Source organism: Mauremys reevesii, linkage group 16 (assembly GCF_016161935.1).
Source record: "Mauremys reevesii isolate NIE-2019 linkage group 16, ASM1616193v1, whole genome shotgun sequence".
NCBI classification, from domain to species: domain Eukaryota; kingdom Metazoa; phylum Chordata; order Testudines; family Geoemydidae; genus Mauremys; species Mauremys reevesii.
In genome coordinates this window covers 44,262,549-44,280,352 of record NC_052638.1, presented here as the reverse complement: position 1 = coordinate 44,280,352, position 17,804 = coordinate 44,262,549, and the positions used below count along the sequence as shown (strand labels likewise).

Below are 17,804 nucleotides of genomic sequence, written 5' to 3'. Positions count from 1 at the left end.
CTCTACTAATGTTAGAGAAGGTAACATTCAGTGTCGATAGGATGAAAATTGGTGATGTTTTGACATTTGATAATGAGCCATCAAATGAGACATTTGATAATGAACAATGACATTTGTTAATATACTAAAGGCTGCTAATAGATCTGGGATATATTTACTGAAGAGAATTGAAATATTTAATAAATTTGAATGCGTTTTGCCTGTTACAAGCAAAATTTCTTCTGATTAAATAGGTGCGGGAGGAACTTTGTGTGTCTGATTCAGAGGATGACGACTCTTGTCTACAAAGATTCAATCATAGAAAGCTTTAGACCATCAGAAAGCCTCCACTCATTTCTAGGAACAGAAAAGTGCTGGAAATATTAATGTACAGAAATAAATTTGAGTTATTACAAATGTTACAGTGAAATATCTATAGGTGAGTCTAATTAATTTCCTGTTTCAGAATCAAAAATTGTAAAGATTTTACCCATGTATTAGGATAATGGAAATTTCCGTAGTGGACCAGACCAAAGTCTATCTAGTCCAGTAGTCTCTCTCTCTCTCTCTCTCTCTCACAGTGGCCAGAACTAGCTGTTTCAAATGAGGGTGTAAGAGCCCTGCAGTAGACAAATATGGGTAATATCTCTCCCCCACATAGATCTCATCCTCGTCTTTACTAGTTAGAGATTGACTTAAGGTCTGAACCACAAGGTTGAATAACCCTTCCAAAATTAGGCATAATTAATTTTAGAATATGACCTCTGGATAGACCTTGATATCCATATAGATGTCCAATCCCTTTTTAAATCTAAAGTTCTTGACTTCAAATCACTCCTTGCAGCATTGACTTCCACAGTGTAATTGCACATTGTGTGAAAGCGTATTTCCTTTTATGAGTTATTAATTTCCTACCTTTTGATTTCATTGACTGTCCCTTTGTTCTTATTAGACAAGAATAACAGAAGCTCCTGCTCTTCCTTGTATAGACCATTCATTATTTTATGTATTTTTATCATGTCCCCTCTTAATCATCTCTTCTCTAAGGTAAACAATACCAATCTTTTCAATCTCTCTTCATGTGACTTTTTCAGGGCCTTCATCATGTTTGCTCTTCTCTGAAACCCCTCCCATTCTGAAATATTGTTTTTGAGATGGGAGGGTGGACCAAGTACTGCACAGGTCGCATCACTGATTTATATAAAGGAATACTATTGTTGGTATTCTCCATGCCATTCCTCATGCATCCGAATCTTGTTTTCTTTTTTGATGCAGAGGTGTCTAAGCAGTCTACAGTGATCCCCAGATATTCCAAAATTTTGCTACCTCAGCACTCACCTAGTTTTGAGATCATTTAATATTAAACATGGGACCTAGTATAGAATCTTGTTAACCTTTTTCAATGATGAAAACTGACCATTTAGTCCTTTTTCCTTTCTATCTCCTAGACAGTTTTTGATTCACAATACTTTGCCTCTCACACCATGACTACTTAGCTTCTTTAATAGCCTCTAGTGAGGGACCCTTTTGAAAGGCTAAATAAATTAGGCCAACCATTTCCCCTTTATCCATTACTTTATTGAGATGTTCAAGAAATTCTAAGCGATTAATTAGATGATTTTCCTCTGCAGAATCCATGCTGATTAGACCCTATTAAATCATGATCTTCTAGGTGTTTTGTTGGTTGAATAAAAAATTTAAAAACAGAACTAATTTGCCAGGTATAGATGTAAAGTGAATTGGTCTATATTGCCCCAAATTACCCAGTAGAGCAGTGGTTCTCAACCAGGGGGTCCGTGGCCCCATGGGGGTATGTAAGCCCTTTCAGGGGGACCGCAGAACCCCACAACTGAAGCCCAGACCCTGAGCCCCGGTGCCTCCTGCCGCAGAGCTGAAACCCCGTGCCTCTGCGCTCCCCGCCACAGGGCTGAAACCCTGAACTGCGGGGCTGAAACCCTGAGCACTGGTTCCCACCCCCACTGCAGTGCCAGAATGGAGCAGTCCCAGGAGCAGCTCCACATATCTTTGAAAACTCATGGCGAACGGGGGAGGTCCCGGATGATTGGAAAAAGGCTAATGTAGTGCCCATCTTTTAAAAAGGGAAGGAAGAGGATCCGGGGAACTACAGGCCAGTCAGGCACACCTCAGTCCCTGGAAAAATCATGGAGCAGGTCCTCAAGGAATCAATTCTGAAGCACTTAGAGGAGAGGAAAGTGATCAGGAACAGTCAGCATGGATTCACCAAGGGCAAGTCATGCCTGACTAACCTAACTGCCTTCTGTGAGGAGATAACTGGGTCTATGGATGAGGGGAAAGCAGTGGATGTGTTATTCTTTGACTTTAGCAAAGCTTTTGATACGGTCTCCCACAGTGTTCTTGCCAGCAAGTTAAAGAAGTATGGGCTGGATGAATGGACTATAAGGTGGATAGAAAACTGGCTAGATCGTCGGGCTCAATGGGTAGTGATCAACGGCTCCATGTCTAGTTGGCAGCCGGTTTCAAGCAGAGTGCCTCAAGGGTCAGTCCTGGGGCCGGTTTTGTTCAATATCTTAATTAATGATCTGGAGGATGGCGTGGACTGCACTCTCAGCAAGTTTGCAGACGATACTAAACTTGGAGGAGTGGTAGATATGCTGGAGGGTAGGGATAGGATACAGAGGGACCTAGACAAATTAGAGGATTGGGCCAAAAGAAACCTGATGAGGTTCAACAAGGACAAGTGCAGAGTCCTGCACTTAGGACAGGAGACTCCCGTTCACTGTTACAGACTAGGGACCGAATGGCTAGGAAGCAGTTCTGCAGAAAAGGACCTAGAGATTACAGTGAACAAGAAGCTGGATATGAGTCAACAGTGTGCCCTTGTTGTCAAGAAGGCTAACGGCATTTGGGGCTGTATAAGTAGGGGCACTGCCAGCAGATCGAGGGACGTGATCATTCCCCTCTATTCGGCATTGGTGAGGCCTCATCTGGAGTACTGTGTCCAGTTTTGGGCCCCACACTACAAGAAGGATGTGGAAAAATTGGAAAGAGTCCAGCAGAGGGCAACAAAAATGATTAGGGATTGTTTAGTCTGCAGAAGAATGGGGCGGGGGGGGTTGATAGCAGCTTTCAGCTACCTGAAAGGGGGTTCCAAAGAGGATGGATCTAGACTGTTCTCAGTGGTACCTGCAGTGGGGGAGGTTTAGGTTCGATATTAGGAAAAACTTTTTCACTCAGAGAGTGGAGAAGCACTGGAATGGGTTACCCAGGGAGGTGGTGGAATCTCCTTCCTCAGAGGTTTTTAAGGTCAGGCTTGACAAAGCCCTGTCTGGGATGATTTAGTTGGGTTTGGTCCTGCTTTGAGCAGGGGGTTGGACTAGATACCTCCTGAGGTCCCTTCCAACCCTGAGATTCTATGATTCTATATACCCCTCTTCCTCTCCCCGCCACTGAGGCCCCACCCCTTGGCCAGGTCAGAGGCGGGAAGCCAGAGTCGGGCAGTGTGGGAAGCTACTGCTCTGGCTGGTACCATGGAGCAGGAGCGACAGCATTCCCCCATCTGCCACTGTTGCTGGTGCCTGGGGTTGCTGCTGCTCCTCAGCTCACACAGCTGGTAAGAGTCACCCAGACAGGAGGACTCCCGCTCTGTGGCCAGCAGAGCCCTTGGGGAGCAGTGACCACAGGCGAGCCCTCCTGGCACACAGCTCCTAGTTACCCCCGCACCGTAACCCTGCACTACCCCCCTGCCCGCACACAGCTCCTTGCTACCCCCTGCCCACACACAGCCAACTGCCCCCCTGCCTGCATCCTGAACTACCCCTCTGCCTGCAACCAGCCCCTAGCTACCCCCTCCCTGGTTTTCAAACTTTTTGAGCTGAACCCCCACCACACCCAACCCAGACAGTCTGGGTGGCCTGCTGAGGTGAGTCAGGGGGTAGAGGTGGCACTGCCTTCCTGGACTCCACTATACAGAGCTGGCCAAGCCCTGCTGGCCCCTGCCCCCCAAAAACAGAAGTCAAACTATGCCTATGCCCGAGGGCCCACCCCCGGCCCAGAGCCCCAAGTCCCCCACCTCTCTCAATGGGCCCTGAAATTTTTATAGCATGTTGAGGGGGTCTCAGAAAGAAACAGGTTGAGAACCCCTGCCCTAGAGCCTTTTTGAAAGGACATTTGCTACCCTCCAAGTCTCTTGAACAGCAGCTGTTTTTAATGAAAGATTGCATATTTTTGTGAGCAGTTCAGATACTTCATATTTGAGCTCCTTCAGAACTTGATGACGGACTGTCTAGGCCTGGTGACTAATTGCATTTAATATTACTGATTTGCTCTAGCATCTCTTCTCCTGTCATCTCAAGATCTGAGACTACCTCCTCTTTGTTACCAGGAAACAGCAGATATGGGGTAGGAATCTCCTTTCTGAAGGTGAAGAATGATGCAAAGAAATCTTTTAGCTTCTCAGAAATGTCCTTTTTGCCAATCACAATATCTATGTAATGCACTTTAAAGCACATATCCTTCCTTTCTTTACATTTTAATGCAATCATATGCACTTTCATCACTGTACTGTATAATGCATTTCACTGTAATCCTTGCACTTTATTTTAAATGCACTTTATTAAATTATTAAACTTAAATATCACAAAATGCATATACATTCTAGCTGTCTTTTTGCCTTAGACATATGTTTTGAGATTGCTAATAGCATCAAAGAAACTTTCCCTATTCTCTTAATAGATTTGTCAGGCTACCAATGCTACCTGAGATTATTAAAGCAAAATTTAATTTTAAAATCTAGTTGACTTTTCAACTGTGGCACTCTTTGTTTAAGTTTCATTGCACTCAACTTAGATGATGAAAAAACCTACTCAATTTCACTCATATGTCTGGTAAATTTCACACTTTAGATCTTACAAGACATCATATGGGTTGCAATTAATGCAATAAAAAAAATTAGGTTAGAAAACTGTTTTTATTTAAAATTAAAAAATAATTCAAGAAATCATCCAGATCAGTATTACATTGTAGTGGTGCTGCCCCTAGAAAGATCCATAATAAGTAATCCAAGACATAGCATTTAGTGCAAGGCAAAAAATAAAAAGGCTTTAAAATGTGTTTATATGCAAAATGCACTATAGAGCACAGAAACAGCTTTGCCAGACCTGCTCTCTTCTCTTGTTATACTCCGTTTTCCCCAGAATCCAGAGATAGAGGTAAAGAGGCTTGTACTGAAAGGCTCTTGGCCATGTCTCCTTCCTGACATGAGTCTCTGTGGCCCCTCCACTCTCCAAGGAGGAGTAGCCAAGTGCAGTCTGGTCCTCCTCTGTTATGAATATGCATAGTAAGGGAGGAGACAGGATGAATAACTTCTCACAGCAGCTCTCAGTTACTTATAGAGAAATCAGTGCAGTATCTAGCTGCTGATTACAGCTAAATAAGAGGGGTTTTCTCTCACTCCTCTGGAGCTTGGTTACTGTGGTGTTTTTCACAATAGGCTCTGAAGGAATCACACTAGAAAACAAGATTTGCCTTTTTTGTTGTTTTTGTAAACATGGAGTACATTTGGGACCTACACTACCTGACAATGTCAATTTATATGGCTTTTGTCAGTGCCTCTTAAGGGCTGGGGATAGTGGGAGCTCAGTGCAGCAAACCTAGCTGGTAATGCTGGGACTTTGTCTTGTACTGTTGTTGCATTTCAGGAGGTTGAGCTCATGCCAGTGACAAATAATGAAGAGGCCAAGATCGGTAGTCTTGGTTTCTACACGATACTTACCAGTTTTCCTCATTCTTGTATGGCCAATGCATTTAGTTCCAGTCCCCATAGCAACAACTTCCTTAGTTACTAAAAAAGAAAATACTAAAGTTAGCTGAACCACTTCTAAAAGCATCACCCTAATTTGATCATTTCAATCAGACAGCACATGGGGACACCACATGAGAGAAGGTATAAGAGGAGGGATGAAGTAACACCTGTCTCTCACACACACCACCCACTGGAGGGGGAGGCTATGTATCAGACACACACAGAGATGAGGAAGTCATGTACCAGGCACAGCATCACTGTAGGGGGAAAGACATGGCATGTGGCAAGGGAAGAGGGGAGCATGAGGTCCTACACACAGACAACACAAGGTGACCACCAATTCAGGGACCCCCAAATAGGGAAGATGACATAAGGGGAATGCACCATACAATGCATAGCATAAAGGAGATGCGGATGAGGCAGGTTTACCCTTACCCCCTTTTAAAGGAGACCTGCTAAGAAAAAAAAAAAAGGGTTCGTATCCTTTTTTGGATTCTATGAAGAATGTCAAAAAAATCATAGAATATCAGAGTTGGAAGGGAACTCAGGAGATCATCTAGTTCAACCCCCTACTCAAAGCAGGACAAATCCTCAGTTTTTTGTTTTGTTTTTTAAAAACACACCCCAGTTCCCTAAATGACTCCCTCAAGGATAGAGCTCACAACCCTGGGTTTACCAGGCCAATGCTCAAACCACTGAGCTATCCCTCCCCCCACATGTGGATTTGGTGGTGGTTGTTTTTTTTAACATCAGAAATTCAGATCTTGCCTATTTCACTGCTCGCTAATTGGTTAGTTTCACATCAGAACACATGGTAGAGAAGGTCTACATTTGCTAAGTGACTAGTGATTTTGGATGCCTAAAGAGAGACTTTAAAAGGGTGGGTGCTCAAGCACTGTCTGAAAGGCAAGCACCTCTAAAATGCATCAAGTTGTGCACTAAAAAAGAAAATACTAATACTAATACTAATACCCACTTCTGAAAACTTAAGCTGCAATTTTTCAACAGCTTAAATGATTGCTTCTTGGAACAGCTAACTCCAAAAAGTGAACAGAGGAGAGGTTATGTGTAGGAGTTGGTTCGGGAAGTAACTGTAGCTGAGGAATTGAAGCAAAAGTGATCAGGAGATAATGTCTTCAATATTATCATGGGAAGAACATAAACTATAAAGAGGGATTTAACTCACCTAAAAAGTCAGAAGTGAGGAAACTTAAGGAAACCTTTAGTCTCAGAATAACCAAACTAAATAACTGTAACAAATACAGAAAACATGTATGCCCTAAACAAAAAAGAAGCTGGAAAAACAAAAAATTAAGCCATTATGGCTAACTGGCAAGGTTGAAGAAGTTATGCAAATCAAAGCAAGCATCCATCAGAAAATGGAAATCCAGCCCAAGCGAGGCATAAACTACAGCATGTAATCACTTCTGTAACTTCCACTTTAATTAAGACAGAATTGGAAGAACAAATAGCCAAAGACATAATTTAAGTACATCAGAAATAGGAAGCCCACAAAAAAATTGGTGGTTCCACTGAATCACCAGGATTAAGCAATTACAGAGGACAAGAACATCACAGAAAAGGTAAATGTGGCACTGTCAGAGACTGTGGTGTCAAAGGAGACACTGATAAATTAACCAGCAGCACGTACATCCAGGAGTTCAGAAGGAGCTTAAGGATGAAGTGGATGAGCTACTACCAAAAATATGCACTCATTAAAAATCAATTATTATGCAGGGGACTGGAAAGTAGCAAACGTCTTTCTGTCCAGCACTACGAGTGATCCTGGAAATTATAGACCAGCAAATTTTACTTTAGTACTATGTAAAGCAGCTGAAGAGATAACTACAGACTTATGTATCAGAGGGGTAGCCATGTTAGACTGGATCTGTAAAAGTAGCAAAGAGTCCTGTGGCACCTTATAGACTAACAGACATATTGGAGCATGAGCGTTCGTGGGTGAATACCCACTTCGTCGGATGCATGTAGTGGAAATTTCCAGGGGCAGGTATAAATATGCAAGCAAGAATCAGGCTAGAGATAACGAGGTTAGATCAATCAGGGAGGATGGGGCCCTGTTCCAGCAGTTGAGGTGTGAAAACCAAGGGAGGAGAAACTGGTTCTGTAATTGGCAAGCCATTCACAGTCTTTGTTTAATCCTGAGCTGATGGTGTCAAATTTGCAGATGAACTGGAGCTCAGCAGTTTCTCTTTGAAGTCTGGTCCTGAAGTTTTTTTGCTTCAGGATGGCCACCTTAAGATCTGCTATTGTGTGGCCAGGGAGGTTGAAGTGTTCTCCTACAGGTTTTTGCATATTGCCATTCCTAATATCTGATTTGTGTCCATTTATCCTTTTCTGTAGGGACTATCCAGTTTGGCCGATGTACATAGCAGAGGAGCATTGCCGGCATATGATGGCGTATATTACATTGGTGGACATGCAGGTGAATGAACCGGTGATGGTGTGGCTGATCTGGTTAGGTCCTGTGATGATGTCGCTGGTGTAGATATGTGGGCAGAGTTGGCATGTAGGTTTGTTGCATGGATTGGTTCCTGAGCTAGAGTTACTATGGTGAAGTGTGCAGTTACTGGTGAGAATATGCTTCAGGTTGGCAGGTTGTCTGTGGGCGAGGACTGGCCTGCCACCCAAGGCCTGTGAAAGTGAGGGATCATTGTCGAGGATGGGTTGTAGATCCCTGATGATGCGTTGGAGGGGTTTTAGCTGGGGACTCTATGTGATGGCCAGTGGAGTTCTGTTGGTTTCTTTCTTGGGTTTGTCTTGCAGTAGGAAGCTTCTAGGTACACGTCTGGCTCCGCTGATCTGTTTCCTTATTTCCTCGTGCAAGTATTGTAGTTTTGAGAATGGTTGGTGAAGATTTTGTAGGTGTTGGTCTCTGTCTGAGGGGTTGGAGCAGATGCGGCTGTACCTCAGCGCTTGGCTGTAGACAATGGATTGTGTGGTGTGCCCGGGATGGACACTGGAGGCATGAAGGTAGGCATAGCGGTCGGTAGGTTTTCGGTATAGGGTGGTATTAATGTGACCATCACTTATTTGCACCGTGGTGTCTAGGAAGTGGACCTCCCGTGTAGATTGGTCCAGGCTGAGGTTGATGGTGGGGTGGAAGCTGTTGAAATCGTGGTGGAATTTTTCCAGAGTCTCCTTCCCATGGGTCCAGATGATGAAGATGTCATCAATGTAGCATAGGTAGAGAAGGGGCATGAGTGGATGAGAGCTGAGGAAGCGTTGTTCCAGGTCAACCATAAAAATGTTGGCATATTGTGGGGCCATGCGGGTGCCCATAGCGGTGCCACTGATCTGGAGGTATATATTGTCATCAAATTTAAAATAGTTGCATGTGAGGATAAAGGCACAGAGCTCAGCAACCAGTTGTGCAGTGGCATCATCAGGGATACTGTTCCTGACAGCTTGTATTCCATCTGTGTGTGGGATGTTTGTGTAGAGAGCCTCTACATCCATGGTGGCTAGGATGGTGTTTTCTGGAAGGTCACCAATGCATTGCAGTTTTCTCAGGAAATCAGTGGTGTCACGGAGATAGCTGGGAGTGCGGGTGGCATAGGGTCTGAGTAGATAGTCCACATATCCAGACAGTCCTTCAATGAGAGTGCCAATGCCCGAGATGATGGGGCATCCAGGGTTTCCGGGTTTGTGGATCTCAGGTAGTAGACAGAATAACCCTGGTCGGGGCTCTAAGGGTATGCAACAGACTTATGCAACACCAAGATAGAGAGGATACTATAGGGACAAACAAGCACAGCTTCTGTAAAGGAAAACTGTGCCTCTTCAATCTTTGAGCATGTCAGGAAAACAGAGGATACAGGAGAACATGTGAATAGGTCATTAATGAAAGTCCCAATAAATTATAAGTAACATGGGGAGAGCGGTAAATTTTTGTCATGGATCAAAACTGTCTAAGAGAGGAAACAAAGCAGAAATAACCAACCACTTCTCATGATTAAGTGGCTAACAGCAGGTGCACCAAGGATCCATATTAAGACTAGTGTTAAAATATATCTAACAATGATCTAGAGAAAGGGGAGAGTGATGACCTGGCCACATCCACAATCCCAGCTGCCTAGTCACTATGTCTGACACCTTCCTTAAACTGTCCTTCCCTCGCCCTCTCCATGCAAAATTTTGCTCTTTCAAATAGAAGATTGACAAAAATCTACCACGAAATCTTTGTATCTCCTTTTCCCATATTTTCCCTCATCACTGACAGAGGTTTGTCACTTGCTCTTCTCCTCTAAACCTTCCACATGTAGCAGTGACCACGTCCATCGCCCTCCTGCCTCATGACCTCCTTTGCCCCCTCATTCCTCCCTCACACTCCTCTTTAATCTCTCTCACCTCTGACCCCTTCCCCTCACAACATGAGAATGCTGAAAGTGCCATCCCTCAACCCCACCTGCTTCTCCAAATATTGCCCACCCTATCTCCTTCTCCCCTTCACCACCAAATCTGAGAACACGCCATGTGCAACCGCTGTCTAGAGTTCCTCTTCTGCAGCTCCATCTTGGACCCCCCTCCAGTCTGACTTCTATCCCCTCAGCTCCACTGAAACTGCTTTCCCCAAGATTTCTATTACCTTTTATTGGCCCAAACCCAGAGCCTGTAATTCTGTAACACTCCTTGAAATCTCACCATCTTGGCTTTTGTGGTTGTCCTCTCACAATTCTCCTACCTCTCAGATCACTCCTTCAGTTTCTTTCAATTGAGCCTCTTTTTCCACTCTCCAAAAATAATAATAATAATTGGAGATATACCAATCTCCTAGAACTGGAAGGGACCTCAAAAGGTCATCGAGTCCAGCCCCCTGCCTTCACTAGCAGGACCAATTTTTACCCCAGATCCCTAAGTGGCCCCCTCAAGGATTGAACTCACAACCCTGGGTTTAGCAGGCCAATGCTCAAACCACTAAGCTATCCCTCCCCCAAACAGGTCCTACAGCTGCAAAACTCCATAAAAATGGTATGTATTTCATTGTGATCCTGTCCCCTCATCCTTTGTAGTCACTTGTCTTCTTAGACTGCACAGTCTGAGGCAGGAACTATCTCTTCACATGCATTGCTACAGCACCCAGCACAACAAGGCCCGAATCTCAATTCATAGCACCCTGAACACGGTGTTCATTTCTAGTCACCTCTTCTCAGGAAAGATACAACAAAATAGAAGAGTTCCAGAGAAAGGTAACAAGGATGACTAGAGTCCTGGAAAGACTTCTGTATAAGGAGAGATTGAAGAGACTTAGACTGTTTCATTCAGAGAGGGGATATGATAAATGCATATAAAACAATTAATGGTATAGAGAAGGTCAGTTGGGGACTCGTTTATGCTCTTTCATAATACAAGAACAAGGAACATTCACTGAAATCGAAAGGCAGTACATTTCATCATCAGTGATCCCTCAATTCAAGGATGATCTCTACCACCGATTTACATACTAGTCCCGAGATGACTCAGGAGTCCAATCCTGGAACCACAGATACGCCCGCAGTAGTTACAGACATTTCTTGGCAGGTTGGCTGGCTGTTGGGAGAAAGTTCTCTTTTTCCTTCCTTTACATTTAAAAAGTAATAAAATACTTGTGCACATTGAACAACTGACATGTGGAACTCTCTGCCATAAAATGTCACCAAGACCAAGGGTTTAGGAGGATTAAACGTGAATAATGATAACATCCACATTATATGGCAATCTAATCTCTCATGCTTTGGGATGTAAATCAACCACTATCTGATGAGGGTTAGAATGTGGGACAAGAAGTGATGCTGGTCAGAATGGGGAAACACTGAAGAATGAGCTGGGACACTGTCTCACCCTGGTGAGGCTAGTAAATCTGGTGGAGTTTCTAGGAAAGAGCACCACCAAAGAGCCCTCTCACTGAAGGCACACAATGTCCATTCATCAAAGTGATGCAAAGACTCCCCACTAACCCTGGATGACCAGGTAGCATCAATATCTAAAAACGCCACTTTTCACCTCCAGCTCACTAGGTAACTCCTCCCTTTCCTCCCAGATGAGGATCTGACCACAATGATGCACACATCTGTCACCTCCAGGCTAGATTACAGTAATTCACTGTGTCTGAAGCAGAATGTAAGAATAATGCAAAGCTCCAGTGGATACGGAGTACAGTTGTCCACCTCTTCCATGGTTTAGGGTGCCATGAGAACATTAACCCCATGGCACTGTCCCTCCACTGGCTCCCAGTCCATTTCCAATGCCAGTTTTAAGACTGCTTGAAGATTAGGACCACTTAATGACTCAAGACCAGTTACATTAGAAATCAAATTTCAAACTGTAAAATGCCAAGAGTGTTGGGCCAATGCAGATCACAAAGTCCAGAACGAAGCATGTGACAGCCAGGGACAAAGTGGTCTCAGTCAAAGAGATGTGGCTATGGAACAAACTTCCAGAGAGCAGAAGACTGCAGAGTTCGAGCCCCTTCACAAGTGTTTCAAAATCTTCCTCCAGAAAGAGTCCTTCCACCAAGACAAGAATGATATTCACAACACCAACCACCCCTCCTATCTGCCACACTCACAAAACACACATTACAAACCGCCGGCCCCTGCAGAGTTTTCAAAAGCCAAAAAGGGAGAAGAGTAAGACACTCTGTAAAGCCCACTAGGAACTTTGCTATTGCCAGTCTATTTTACATGGGAAGTGATCAGACAATACAATGATATGCGGCACAACGAAACTCTAGGTGATTGATATAAACAGAAAGGAAGGGACATCTTCCTTTGTGCAGATTATGCCATTGTTTTTCATTGTAGGGTTTCTCAGACCTTCCTGTAAAGCAGCCGAAAATGGGCACTGTCAGAGACAAGATACTGGACTAGGAAGACCACTGATCTGATCAGGTCTCACAATAATTATGTACTCCATTTTTCCTGAGAGAAAATAATGTTGCTAGAGTCACATCCCTGTCCTTTCAAACAAGATCTGCAAAAGATCTCACTTTACTTCTCAGGGTCCTCCAATAGAGATCTCCACCAAACAGGAAAAGAATATTTAACATTCCTGATGTTTCTAGGATAAAAGTAAGAAAGAATTCAAAAACAGTTTTTAGGCAAAAAACTCACATTTTTTTTCATAGATTCATAGAATATCAGGGTTGGAAGGGACCTCAGGAGGTCATCTAGTCCAACCCCCTGCTCAAAGCAGGGCCAATTCCCAACTAAATCATCCCAGCCAGGGCTTTGTCAAGCCTGACCTTAAAAACCTCTAAGGAAGGAGATTCCACCATCTCCCTAGGTAATCCATTCCAGTGATTCACAACTCTCTGAGTGAAAAAGTTTTTCCTAATATCCAACCTAAACCTCCCCCACTGCAACTTGAGACCATTGCTTCTTGTTCTGTCATCGGGTACCACTGAGAACAGTCTAGATCCATCCTCTTTGGAACCCCCTTTCAGGTAGTTGAAAGCAGCTATCAAATCACCCCTCATTGTTCTCTTCTGCAGACTAAACAATCCCAGTTCCCTCAGCCTCTCCTCATAAGTCATGTGCTCCATTCCCCTAATCATTTTTGTTGCCCTCTGCTGGACTCTTTCCAATTTTTCCACATCCTTCTTGTAGTGTGGGGCCCAAAACTGGACACAGTACTCCAGATGAGGCCTCACCAATGTCGAATAGAGGAGAATGATCAGGTCCCTCGATCTGCTGGCAATGCCCCTACTTATACAGCCCAAAATGCCATTAGCCTTCTTGGCAACAAGGGCACACTGTTGACTCATATCCAGCTTCTCGTCCACTGTAACCCCTATTTTTCCTTTACAGGTCACCTTTAAAATCACATAACAGGCATTTACTGAGAAAGGAAGATTCATTCTCACCGTGCAGATTCCCAACATTAAGGCAAGCCTCTCTTTCAGGTGCAGACTCCACTTTAACCACAGCTGCCAGTAAAGTCCACTCCCGGTTAGGATCCGGCTTCCCCTGCTTAGGAAGCTTGGTGCTATAATGTGTGTAGCACAGACCAGCAACTTCATCAGCTGACCACATGGCTACACAGCTGCCACATCAGCTTCTGAACAGAATTAGGATGCAGCATAAAAACGAGAAAAGCATCACCTGCTCTTCCCAGTCCACCCCCACATACTACCCTTTCCTAGTACCCCCAGCCAAGCCCCCAGCCTCCCTAGTGTCGTCAGTTCCCACCTATACATCATCATAATACAGCAGAACTTTATTTTCAGGCGGTATTTCAAACAAGCTAATCCCCGTAGATGTTCCCCAGTTGCTGGAGGGGTGGGGCCGTGACCAGGAGCTGGCTAACAGATAAGGCCCTGGACTGAAAGTCAGGAGACCCAGCTCTGACCTGCCATGCACGAGTCACGTCTCCTCTCACCCCGCCGCTGTCACTCGGGCTGCAGACTCCCCCTCTGCCTGCGCCGCGCCCAGCACAACGCGGGACCCCTGGCCGGGTGCTCCCATCGCACCGCTGCGACAAGGGAAGACTGGGGAAGCGCGAGCCCCTATCGCTGCCCCCTCCCCCCTCCCAGTCAGCTTATCTCCGCCGAGCGCCGGGGGGGGACCCCGGAGTCCCGGCGCTGCCCGGCCGGGACACTCACCCGACCCCTGCCTCTCCCGGCTGCTCCGGAAGCAGAGCCCGGGCCCCAGGGCGAGCTGCGCTCGCGGCCTATCAGGGGGGTAGTTTCCGCAGCCGCGCCCCCAGCCCAGCCCGCGCGCCAGGACGTTTGCGAGCAGGCGCGCTCCGGGGAGCGGGTGCAGAGGAGAGCGCATGCGCAAAGGTCCATCCCGTGCCGGAGACCGTAAGTGTGACCCGCACATGCGCGTTCGCGGGGCTCGCCGGGGTGGGGGAGGGGAACTAGCCCCAGCCGCGGGGCCGGTTACCACAGCGCCCAGCCTGCAGCCCCGGGGACACCCTTCCCCGCAGGCCCGGGCCGCCCTGGGGCGGGCAGCGCTCCAGCTCCGGCCCCGGCCCGCGTGGCTCCAGGCGGAGCCGGGACCGGGACCGGCCGCTCCCTGCCTGGAGCAGAAAAGGAACAACAGCTCCCAGCCTCCCCGCGGCTGCTGAGCCCCAAGGCGCTGAGCTTGCGGGAGGGCGGAGCCGGTCGCTAGAAGCCCCTGCCCGAGGAGCAGGCGGCAGCGGCCTCGCTCTCGCTCTCGGCAGCCTTCCCCAGCCTGGATTAGTGATAGTGGTGGCCATGGCTGGCAGCCCCCAACAAAGGAACGGGGTGGCATGGATGGACAATGCCCCTTCAGCTGACGCCTGGCAAGGGTCAGAGGTATGTGGACCCCACCAGGAGAAGTTAAAAGAGTAAGTAAGGGAAGACAGGCTCTACTTGAGGACCTGGGCAGCTTTAGGTACCAGGCATGTGACTCAATTTCCATTTCTGAGCCATGGAAGCAGAAATGGCTTTTCCTTTCCAGATCTGTCTAATATTCAGAAAGGGAATCTAGCACCTGCCTTCCACATGTGAACATCCTCAAAGGTCAGGAATGCTCAGGTTCAGTTTGGGCCACTCTGTGTTACTTCATTTCTCCCAAGTCTCCACTGTAATTTGCTGTAGAAAAAGTAAGATAAAATTTAATAACAATTGCTGGCCTCTTCCCAATGCTAACTAGGACCGGAATTGCTATTTTCAACAACCATTATCTTTTTTTTGTTTTATTTCCCATAAAAACATAAAAAGATGACAGTAATATTGCATTGGCAAGTTCTCCACAGAAACTAGGAGTGTACAAAAGAACAGCAAAGCACCTCAACTTGTCCTCATTATGTGGGACAGCCTTACAAAATGGATCCAGATATCCTCCAATCACACAAACTGAAAATTGTTCCACTTTACTGCAGTCCTGCAACGATGCAGGAAGCAGGCATGTATTCTATGCACATCTTGTAACCATACCACCTGATATTTTCAGACTGGAGGTGTTGATTATTCAGTATGTCATTTGAGACCCTCCTGTTTACAATAGTAACCAGTGCAGCATAGTTTTAAAATGCACTGTGCTCCTAGAAGCAAAGGACCTCATTCTAGACTCTATATGCACCCCATTAAAGACAATGAAAAGACTCCCACTTACTTCAACAGGCTTTGGGTGGAACTGGTTATACATGGGGTAACTCCACTGTCTTCACAGGGTCCTGGTCCCACTGCAGAGGGGTGGGGGGTGAGAGCTTGTTGCAGAGCTACTGCTCAGGGATGGGGAACCTTCTGGCATCCCAGCCTCCAAAAGCATCCAGGCTGTTCCTTCTGCACAACTATGTGCTAGCTGAGGAATGCATAATATAGTAAGATGAGGCCCTGAAACATAAACCCTTGTATCAGAGGCCTGGTATGAAGCCTAAGGCCTGAACTAAAGTAATGCTCAAGACTTTGTAAACATAAAGCAAAGTTAAGCTGTAAGCAAGAGGCAGGCCCTGCTCATAGTCTGGCAAGGAGAGGGCAGATGTTGCAAAAACACACATACCTAAAAGGTACTGGACACTAGAGATATAAACATGTGCCAGGATGGCACCAAGAACACTGATGCTAGTACATTCCACACAGATAACAAGGAACATGCTGACCCATCCCAAAGACAGGGTGAAAAGGGTATGATAGATAAGAGTTGGTTTGTTCAAACCAACATGTACCAGGTGAGGTGGCACCCTAACACATAGAGGGGTTGTACCTCAATACATCAGGAGTGATGTGTAACTTGTTTGTACCTGTGTATAAGAATGCACCCCTGAGGTGTCTTTCTCTGGCCTAGGGAGCAGTGGTAAATCCTGCCACTGACTGAGCCGGGCCGTTGTCAGAGAGCACATATGTACTAGCAGTAGTTCTCAAACTTTTGTACTGGTGACCTCTTTCACATAGCAAACCTCTGAGTGCGACCCTCTTTATAAATTAAAAACACTTTTTTATATATTTAACACTATTATAAATGCTGGAGGCAAAGTGGGATTTGGGGTGGAAGCTGACAGCTCGTGACCCCCCCATGTAATAACCTCACAGCCCCCTGAGGGGTCCCAACCCCCAGTTTGAGAACCCCTGTACTAGCAGAACTGTAGATATCTGATCCGGGGAGCTAGAGACTGTTTCATTTGGCAATAAACCTGGACAGGTGCCTTCGTACCTTATCAGAGTCTATGGTCATGGGCAGTTCACTTGAGATCTGCTGTGCCAGCTATCTGCGCAGAGCTGGGATCACACACAGGGAGAACACATACACACACAGCCGATTTATCAACATTGGAGAGAGCAGAGCACCACACCGGTGATGTCTGACGACATTGGGGGCCTCTGCTGCAGGTGATGGGCATCTCAAAGCCATGGCCTGGAGTAGGGAAGCACCTAACTGCAGATTGCATTTGCCTAGGGCTAACGCTGAGGATTGAGAGTCCCTACTGCTGCCATCGCAAGGTTCAAGCATGCTCAGCCTTGGAATTGCCAACCCTCCTGTAGCTAGAAGCTGCAGCTGTCTAAGGCTGGCCTTTGGCAATCGTCCCCATGGCTGTAGCCAGAGATGGCTCTGTGACTACTGGGGGCCATTAAGCTAGGAGCAGAGAAAGAAACTGGAGTCAACCTCAAGGAACAAAGGTCACCAGTAGAAAAGGAATGTCAAGGGGAGCAGGGAAAGAGGAAGGGCAGGCTTACAGGGGGACAATAGGACTAACTGACTGGGGAGCACAACCAAGGTAGAAGGGGAACACACATGAGGAGAGGTGTTGGTGACCAGGTAGTGGAATAGCATGTAGATTGGAGCAAAGGGAGAAAGGCTGGTGATTTCAGGGTCCCAATGGCTAACTGCTCACTGAGTCCGGGGTGGGGAAATGGTATTTACAAGTGGCTTGCTCAAATGGCAGGATAGGCACCAGGGGAGGGGATTGTCAGAACTGATTGGATATCTGCTGGCTGTGGAACTTGGTTGAGCTGAGGCCAGGACCACATATAGTGACTGGTGAAATAGGGTGGTATGGGTGACATGACTACAGAACATCTGAATAAGGAAGGAGCTAAATCTGTGGGGAGTTTCCCCTGATCACTATGAAAGTTCTGCTC

At 46.1% G+C, this 17,804-nt stretch overlaps 1 protein-coding gene across 10 annotated transcripts in view; it reads right to left on the bottom strand.

Moving 5' to 3' along the window:
• ADAT1 (adenosine deaminase tRNA specific 1) overlaps window positions 1-14,439 on the bottom strand; it is a 49,041-nt gene extending 34,602 nt beyond the window's left edge. For 2 of the 10 annotated variants that reach the window (XM_039503669.1, XM_039503675.1), the window contains exons 1-3: window positions 14,108-14,275; window positions 13,623-13,816; window positions 5,732-5,800 (exon numbers count right to left, since the gene is read on the bottom strand). In XM_039503669.1, coding sequence (XP_039359603.1) covers window positions 5,732-5,800; window positions 13,623-13,791 — 238 coding nt within the window. In that variant the 5' untranslated portion in view covers window positions 13,792-13,816; window positions 14,108-14,275. Of the gene's footprint in view, window positions 1-5,731; window positions 5,801-12,746; window positions 12,818-13,622; window positions 14,087-14,107; window positions 14,277-14,360 lie in introns of those variants that run through there. The other 8 variants (XM_039503673.1, XM_039503679.1, XM_039503671.1 and 5 more) reach the window with 7 other exon arrangements.
• Window positions 14,440-17,804: the final 3,365 nt, after the last annotated feature.